Below are 9,378 nucleotides of genomic sequence, written 5' to 3'. Positions count from 1 at the left end.
GCCCGACAAGGTAGTTCAAGTGATTGTGTGCTCGGCCTGTGCAAAAGAGAGAGCAGGTAACATTGGAGCACAGAGTTCACAGAGCATAGGTTCTATACTCTTCCCAGGTAGCATAAGACGTACAACGGACGTACAAGAAACGTCATTGCAGACGTCTGGTTCACCTATATTATGACGTCAGAATGACGTCTTAGTGACGGGCAAATGTCAACGTCAGCGGACGTCAATTGTAGACGTCATCGGACGTCAATTATAGACGTCGTCGGACGTCAATTCTAGACGTCATTAAAACGGCAACTTTAGACTTTTATATCAAAAATCTTTTACTGATAAAAAAACAATACTTAAAGTTATTCTTTATTAAACATAAAACGTCATTTATTCGTAATAATACATTTTAATAAATCTAATAAGTTTATTTTAGGTAGCAAAGGAAAAGTTGCACGAGAGTTATCCGTTAGATGAAAAATAATACATTTGGTAATAATATCCTGAAAACTTAGCGCTTTAAATACAGATAAGACTTCAACAATAAAAATTTGTAAATCACTAGACTCAAACGGATAAGAAAAGTTATTTTTCATTAAACATAAAACGTCATTTAAATAATAATTAATACATTTTAATAAATGTTATTAGTTCATATTATGTAGCAAAGGAAAAGCTGCACGAGAGTTATCTGTCAGATGAAAAATAATACATTTGGTAATAATATCCTGAAAACTTAGCTCTTTAAATTCAGATAAGACTTCAACAATAAAAATTTGTAAATCACTAGACTCAAAAGGATAAGAAAACAATGATTTATAAGATAAAAATTCTTTACAAATAAATACTATAAGTCCACCAGAATCTACCAGGATGTTGTGTATCTCAAAGATTCTATTTGACTTGTCAAGGCAGTATGAATTTCTAGGTGACCGAGCATGAGTGGTAAAAGTCATATTTTTAAAACTGATTTTCTCATATTGTTTATACTTGGTGTATGTTGTTAACATTGGACCACGATTGTGCTCCCATCTTGTCTTTAAAGAATCAGTAACAACTGCTGCCATATTTTTTTCGTTTAATTCATTTAAACGGCGATATAGTTGCTGCAAAGGTTTGTTAGGAGAACGTATCAATTTTTTTATCGCACCCAAATGGTTTTCAAAAGAAAATGCTGAGATATTATCTAAAACTCCATATTTTCGTGCATCATCTGCAATGTGAATTAAAGCGTGTATATTATGAACAAGAAAATCCACACCATATATTTTTTTACAATGTAAAACAAAAGTTCGTAATAATCTGTGAGCTAAATCACACCCTAGTTTTTCCAAATTTCTCTGAGACAATAAAATTGATATTAAAGAATGCAACAACATAAAATGTTCATAAACTGCAATATCAATATGATCTTTTAAAACAACGGGACCTAGATACAATAGGAATGATCTGAACTGTGTAGCTTTCCAGAAAGATATTTCGGATATTTTTTGAGGTTTTCTAATGAACTCATCCGGAAGAAAAACACTTAGATTGGTTAAATAATCAGAAATAAGATTGATATCCCTCGCTGATAAGCGCACTCTATAATAGGGACCTCCACTCCAAGAGTTAATTAATTTTTTCATTACTCCAAGGCAGACACAGTGCATATAATCATTAGGAAATAAATTTATTAGATCAATAGTTAAATGAGTTAATGGTGATGTAGAAATGTGGTGATCACCATCAACTTGTGCTAAAAATGACTGATTTGTTCTTTTTTGAGATGAAACGCTATCAAAGATCATATGCCCATTCACATAGTCACCAGAAACAGTACATCGATCACAAGATGAATAACCATTATGACCTTTAATGCACTTTATATATGCCTTGGCTGGTGCATCGCAGATAAAGCTATGAATTTCAATAGAATAAATTTTATTATTAAAATAGAAACCATTATTTAAAAGTTCTGAGAGTTCATTTATAAAGTCATTTAAATAGGAGTCTAAAGGCTGTGGTTTGCTCTTCCCACAAAAAACACCCACGACAAAACATTTTGGTTTAACAGATAAAATATTTTTAATAAGTCCCAGAATTGGCCAAAACTGAAGCGGTGAATTTTTATTAGAAAAAACCGGCACGCCATCAACATTAAATGCAACTTTAATACATTCTGAGTCAAAAGACGTATTATTGAGAAGAAACTGTTTTAAATTATTTGATAAACCTAAGTGAATATATTGGCCAGTGTCTAACTGCTTCTGGTCTGTTACAGCTACTGGAGTTTTTAATAACGTTCGTGCATCTAAGGGCAATGTTGGATGATGTGGAGATAAAATATGTAATAATTCCGTAACACTCACATGAGTCAGGTTATTACGAAGTGCCCACTCTTTTAAATAGTTTTTTAAAATATTATCTTTTTGATAATTATTAGTAGATTCTGCTGAAGAACTAGAGGTATTAACGTAGTTATCAGTATTTGAGTAAGGGTCATCATCATCAAAAGAATAATCAGTATCTAATTCTGATAATTGGTTGTCGAGAGATAGATTTAAATCTAATGATGCATTATGTTCAATGTTAAAATCATTGGTCACAAATGTTGAATTAACTTCTTTATTAGGAGATACACTTTGTGAAACATTCTCATTGTGTTTATGACTAGTGCAAAATGTATTATTTTCAGGATATTGGTTGTCCAAATCTTTTAATGCAATTTTAACTTCTTGAGCAACTCTCCTGTACATTTGGCGATTGCCAACTACTTTTTTATAAAAATTTCTAGACATAGTAAAATAAATAAAAATCTCTTTAGCAAATCAACTCAAACTAAAATAAATAAAAATCTCTTTAGCAAATCAACTCAAACATGAAGTAAAATATGAAAAATATCAAGTTCAAAGAGCTCAAAAAACAAAGTAAAATAAATAGGGACCTCTTTAAAAAGTCAATAGTCCACGAACATAAGAAACTTACATTTAATCATTATTATTGTTTTGCTTCTTTTTCTTTAGTCGTTCAGGGGCATGCTTTAACCATGTCTTAATGACGTCTTCTATCTCTCTCGTAGAACACCCATTACAGGTTAATTTAACAGCTCCTAGAACCAAAAGAAATCGAAATTTAATGAATTTGTAGTTTATTAATTTATCACAATTCTGGCCAGTAATCAGAATATATCTGGTGCTATGGCCTACTTACGTATAATTTCCGAATTAAGTTTTAATTCTGAAAATGCCTTCTTTGTATGACGACCATAAAAATTATAATCCTTGGCTAATCCGTCACTTAGTACTTCTTTTAAAATTCTACTTGTTTTGGAGGATACATCCTTACCACCAAAACCAGACCAATGTTTTACCTAAAAATATTTATATACCTATTTGTCTGTTGTACAGGGTGGTCTGCCATAAATTGACTCACTACCTGCAGCCGTAATTAAAGTTGCTAGGTAAAAAAGGTAAATACATAAGTAGTTGCATTGTATCTAAGCTGTCAGATTTTTTTATCAAATTTAACAAATGGTTCGTAAAGGTCAAATTGTGACATAATTATCTCAAACTCAAAATATATCTGTAGAATCTACCTAGCACCTGTAACTACAGATGCGGGTGGGGGGTCAATTTATGGCGAACCACCCTGTATACCATTTGTAATAGCACAATAATCATTCATGGGATAACTGAACTTTAATAGCAAAAACCAAATATTACTATCAGATAAAAAAATTTTTAATAAATCAAATACTTACAATGGCATGTGCACCTTCAGATTTTGATGTTAGGTAACCTTCAAAAGAAACAAGATCATCCAAATTCTTTAGAGGAAATGTAACTGGAAGATCATCCGGTATTACTGATTTTGCTAAGCTCTCTTTTTGATCCAATAAATTTAAAATTTTCTTGTTTTGTTGCTTTATTTCCAACAGGTTCGTCAAAAGGATTTCAAATGCTTGAAAAAATAATTCAATATTATGCTTGCCCATAAATTATAAAACAGAATCAAGTGAAAATAGAAGTAATATTGTTACTTTTTACTATTTTACATTTTTTATTTATTATTAAAATACGTAGATATAGATTTTTAAACTTTAGATACCTGATTTCGAAATTGCTTCTGAACCATTAATTATTAGTTCTTTAGCTGGTCGTATGGAATCGTGAGTGAGCTCTCTCACTTTACCAATGTTGATAGCCTTTGATGAATAATTACTACTGGTGCCAGCACTAGCACTACCTGCTTCATATCGATGATCATTTGGTGCTAGAAAGAAATGAGTTAAAACCAATAATTATTCGTTATATCATAAATAATAATATATAATAATAAATACCTTCAATATTTGGCCTCAGATTGTTAAGGCTTGGCGGCCGAGGAATATTATTTTCTGAATATTCTTCATCGCTATCAAATCGAATTGGTCGAGTAACTTTTCTCTTGGATTTCAAAGTGATGGATTCACTGTCTTCACTATCTGTTTGTAAATCTGAAGTTAGTTCAGCAAGTTTTAATTTCTTCTGTGCTAACTCAAAATTGTCTGAAAGTTAAAAACATATGTTTGTAAAGGGCTTTTAAAATTTTCAAACAGTACTTAAATCAAATGGCAGTAAAATATTGTAACGTTTTCTTCGCTTGATTAAAACGTCCAACTTATTAAAATTATTTATTTACACTTAATACACATATAACTCACAAACTAACTATTTCACTACTATTTATCTTCCACTCGTATTTATTTCCACTAGTCGCTTGCACTGTAACTATACTTGTACTTCCCTACCTGCTCCTCCGCTGGGCTTATATAGGCGCCGGAAACATTCAGGTACCTTCGCGAACCTTTCGCGATTCTTCTAGAAGGAAGCGACCGCCCTGGTTCTCGAAAGGTCCGACCGCAAGGGCCGGACTGATTACACTGTTCCCTCCTTAAGCCTGTTCTGCCCCAGAACAGATTTAGTGAATTTCTCCGAGGACCGTGGCGAAACTTGCAGTCATCACCATTCCTACAGTAGCCATTCTGATGGAAGTAGCACTCCACAGTTTTTCCAGGCTCCCTGGCCTGCTTTGGGTTGAAACTGCACACCAGGATCCGTATACCAGTCCCCTGAAATACCACCTCCAGCATGCTTCGCACAACTCGCAAATTCAGCTGGTCCAATCCACAACCGAGCTTGGGAACAGCTAATTTCCTAACTCCAAAGCGTTGAAGGTCTTCTTTCAAGCTATGCAGTGCCGTCCATAGATTCTGATAGGTTGGCTTCTGATAGGAATGTCGCTTGGTGACTAGGTAATAAATGAACCGACCTTCAGCCTTCAATTTCAAAACTTTTCCGATTCTTGGCTGTTGTCGCAATAGTTGTTCCTGACGTCCAAATTTATTTCTGAATACTCTGGCTATTCCTTTGCTCATACGAAGGTCCTCCGCTACGCAATGAGCGAGAGAGTATTCCTCAGACACGGTAAAGAGATCTTGATGTACTTCCTGTGTAGCGCCGAACCGTGCAACGCGTGTCTCACCGTAACGATCCATAAACTTCTGGTAATCGCTACTACCTTGCATCGGGGCTTCCACAAGACGTACTTCTTCTTTGTCCTGCGCGTACGGGGCTAATCGGTTGAAATGGACAACCTTTGGTTTTCCTCTGGGGAGCTTCCTTATCCGGTAAACTACATCATTTATCCTCTTGATTATTTCATACGGTCCCTCCCACTGTCTCTGCAGCTTTGGTGAAAAACCTTTCCTCCTTTGTGGATTATGTAGCCACACCAGATCTCCAGTGGTGAATCTACCTTCAGTAGCCTTGATGTCGTAGCGCATTTTCATTCGGTCACTTGCTTGCTGCATTTGATTGCGTACCTTGTCATGAATGTAATCCAGCTTGTTCCTTAATTTACTAACGTAGTCCTCCCCAGCTACGTCTTCTCCAGGCTTACATCCAAACTCTAAGTCGTAAGGCAGTCTTATTTCTCGGCCGAACATTATACTGGATGGAGTTTCCTTGGTAGATTCTTGAACCGAAGATCTATAAGCCATGGTGAATAGATGTAAATATTCATCCCAATCCCGCTGGTGATCAGAAACTACTTTGGCTAGATGTTTTCCCATGGTCCGATTCATTCGTTCGACCATGCCGTCTGATTGTGGATGAAGAGGTGTAGTCCTTGTTTTGTGAATTCCCAATTTGCTGCATACTTCTTGGAATAACTTCGATTCAAAATTTCGGCCTTGATCACAATGCAGCTCCAGAGGTATTCCAAATCTGCAGAAGAATTCTCTGACCAATTTATCAGCTACCGTACTTGCCTCTTGATTAGGAATACCGTAGGCTTCCACCCATTTCGTGAAATAGTCCATCGCTACCAAAATGTACTTGTTTCCATGGTCTGTTTCGGGAAAGGGGCCAGCGATGTCGATAGCTACTCGTTCCATGGGGGATCCGACGTTATATTGCCTCATTGGTGCTTTTCTTTTACCATAAGGTCCGTTAGCAGCAGCGCAAACCTTGCATCTTCTACACCAATCTTTAACGTCTCTCTTACAATTTGACCAATAAAATCGCTGCCTGACTTTTTCCAATGTCTTGGTTATCCCGAAATGTCCACCTGAAGTTCCGTTATGTAGTCTGGTCAGAATGTCTGTCACACGGCTCTTTGGCACAATCAACTGAAGTCTCTGCTCAGTTCCATCTTCATTTTCCCAACAACGTTTCAGAAGACGAAGAGCGTTTCCCATTGTGCCCAATACGACTTTACATTCTGGCTCAGTCTGGATACTTTTTCCCAAGTAATAGTCCTTTAGCTAAGGTTATATCGTCAGAGGGCTCAATTACTCTCACGCAGCCACCCCTCCTTACATCGTCACATCTACCAGTCACTATGCCTTCAGTTCGCCCTGGCAACGTGATGTCCTCGATCAGTCGAATCCGATATATCTTGTCCTCCACATCATTGAATGGAATCTCTTCACTTCCTAGCCGAAGTACATCACTCTTCATATCCAATTGGCATCCAAGCTTCTTAACAAGGTCCAATCCCAGAATAACTTCTTCCGTGATTCCAGCTACCAGAACTTCGTGGCTAACTGTTGTGTTTCCCAATTCAATAATGGAGACGATCGATCCATAAGTCGGTATTTCCTGTCCAGATGCAGTTCGAAGTTTGATCCTAACTGGGCGAATCTTGAATCCTTCAGCAATTTCTGGACGCACAATGGTTTTAGTCGAGCCAGTGTCTACCAGTATTTTCACACTTTTATCATTTATCTTTCCTGGGATAACTATGCTTGATAAATCCTTAGACATTATTCCTCGGATTATCACTTCGGGGGCATTTTTGGCTTGGGTCGATTTATGCCCTTTATCACCGACCCCTTTTAGTTTCCCTCCTGAGACTCTTTTTCCAATTCTGGACAGTTTCGCTTGAAATGCCCACTTTTGTTGCAGTTCCAGCACACAGCATCCTTTTTCCTAACTTGTGATATTCTGCGGATTTCTTCTCTGACAATGTCCTCAATAGATCGGTCTGTTTCTTGGACTTGTCTTACACGAAGGTGTCCTCTATGTGACGCTTGCTTTGCTGCCTCAATTTCTAAAGCCTGGGCTAAGGCATCATCAATGGTTCTAGGGCGTGCTAGTCTCAGGGCTTGTTGTATTTCACTATCCTTTATCCCATCCACGAATGTCTGGATTGATAGCTGTTCCAGGAAGCTATCTGGAGCAGATGGATAAGCCAGCCTGACTAATCTCGCCACATCAGCTTCAAACTCCTGGAGATTTTCCCCTGTCTTCTGCACTCGGTTCTTTATTTGTGCATGGTATACTTGTTGCAGATGAGCATCGCCATATCTCATCTGAAGTTTTGATGTAAGAACTTCGTAACAAGCTTGTTGACTCTCCGGAATTGTTTGCAGAATGTTGAGTGCCTCTCCTCGTAGAGCTATTATTAATGCCGTGGCTTTTTCGTTATCGTTCCAATTGTTCGCCAGCGCAGCAGCTTCAAACTGTTTTTGATATGTCGACCAGGGTATTTTTCCATCAAAAGTTGGAGGCTTGATCTTCATTCTACTACCTTCGCCGTCATTTTCCGCTTTCGCTGTGCTGTAGGGTGATGAAGCCCGAACATCTGTTCTGTTTGACATTCTTTTCAAGGAATCTATCAATTTGGAATGATGTTCAATTATTCCTGTAATTTCTTCCAATTTTCCATTAACGTCGTCATAAACTTTGTCAAACTTTTCATCAACTCTTTCATAAACTTCGTGAAATTTTTCGTTCACTATATCAAACTTCTCGTCTACTTTATCAAATTTGTCATTTATGGTTTCCAGTTTCTTATCCAATTTATCTGTAAGTTGACTCACCACATCATTACAATTTTCCTTAATCTGGTCCATTTTCTCATTTAATTTCTCGTCAATTTTCTCATTTAATTTTCGAGAATTTTCTTCCATTTGGACCATTTGTTCATTCAACTTACAAGAGTTCTCGTCCATTTTCATATTCAATTTTCGAGAATTTTCTTCATTTTGGACCATTTGTTCATTCAACTTACAAGAATTCTCGTCCATTTTCTCATTTAATTTTCTCAAAAAGTCCATTACCGCTTGAGTCTCCATCGCGTTCTGCAGTCTTGTCACTGGCATGAACTTCAAATATCCAAAATTATTTATTTAATTCGAGCGATGTTGAACCGCACACTTGACACCAATGTAACGTTTTCTTCGCTTGATTAAAACGTCCAACTTATTAAAATTATTTATTTACACTTAATACACATATAACTCACAAACTAACTATTTCACTACTATTTATCTTCCACTCGTATTTATTTCCACTAGTCGCTTGCACTGTAACTATACTTGTACTTCCCTACCTGCTCCTCCGCTGGGCTTATATAGGCGCCGGAAACATTCAGGTACCTTCGCGAACCTTTCGCGATTCTTCTAGAAGGAAGCGACCGCCTTGGTTCTCGAAAGGTCCGACCGCAAGGGCCGGACTGGTTACAATATTATATTATACATTGATAAGAGTGAGATGCCTGCTACCTGATACCTGTTAGAGTTACATGTATACCTGCTGTGTAATAACACTTTGAAATTGAATACAATTTCCATTTATCGGAAACTTCCTCTCCTCTTAGAACCGCTTTATTAAAGACTTTCGTGTCCTTATAAGGAGGCCAAAACACTTCCTTTTTCAATGGTGTGAGCCATTTTGAATGGACAACGGCAAGAGTGTCACCAAACTCCTCAGTGAACCCAACCACGGAAAACATCTTTTAAATTTAAATGTTTAAGATTTATTCAAACGGCGACCAAAAATTCCCATAAAACGATATACGGGATATGCGACACACAAACCAACAACGACGACAAGTATGGAGACCGCCGGCTACTTGGGACTA

At 36.9% G+C, this 9,378-nt stretch overlaps 1 protein-coding gene across 1 annotated transcript; it reads right to left on the bottom strand.

Annotated features, from left to right (window-relative positions):
* Positions 1 to 2,424: 2,424 nt before the first annotated feature.
* Positions 2,425 to 9,378, bottom strand: LOC123322522. Its single transcript, XM_044910459.1, has 6 exons — positions 9,048 to 9,378; positions 4,313 to 4,516; positions 4,078 to 4,242; positions 3,731 to 3,930; positions 3,181 to 3,340; positions 2,425 to 3,079 (listed from the first exon to the last, which is right to left on the bottom strand). The coding sequence occupies exons 1-6, from the start codon at positions 9,247 to 9,249 to the stop codon at positions 2,958 to 2,960; spliced, it is 1,053 nt and encodes a 350-aa protein (XP_044766394.1). The 5' UTR covers positions 9,250 to 9,378; the 3' UTR covers positions 2,425 to 2,957.

This window comes from Coccinella septempunctata (assembly GCF_907165205.1).
Source record: "Coccinella septempunctata chromosome X unlocalized genomic scaffold, icCocSept1.1 SUPER_X_unloc_1, whole genome shotgun sequence".
Taxonomy (NCBI): Eukaryota; Metazoa; Arthropoda; class Insecta; order Coleoptera; family Coccinellidae; genus Coccinella; species Coccinella septempunctata.
The sequence above is the reverse complement of the archived record's forward strand: the minus strand, read 5'-3'. Positions and strand labels throughout refer to the sequence as shown.

Bases quoted from the DNA above. Each gene is read 5' to 3' on its own strand.
- LOC123322522 (XM_044910459.1), bottom strand. From the start codon at position 9,249: ATGTTTTCCGTGGTTGGGTTCACTGAGGAGTTTGGTGACACTCTTGCC. The intron at 4,517-9,047 runs GTATACATGTAA...TTTAACTTTCAG, and splicing joins AAAGTGTTATTACACAGCAG to ACAATTTTGAGTTAGCACAG. The intron at 3,341-3,730 runs GTAAGTATTTGA...AAATATTTTTAG, and splicing joins CTGAAGGTGCACATGCCATT to GTAAAACATTGGTCTGGTTT.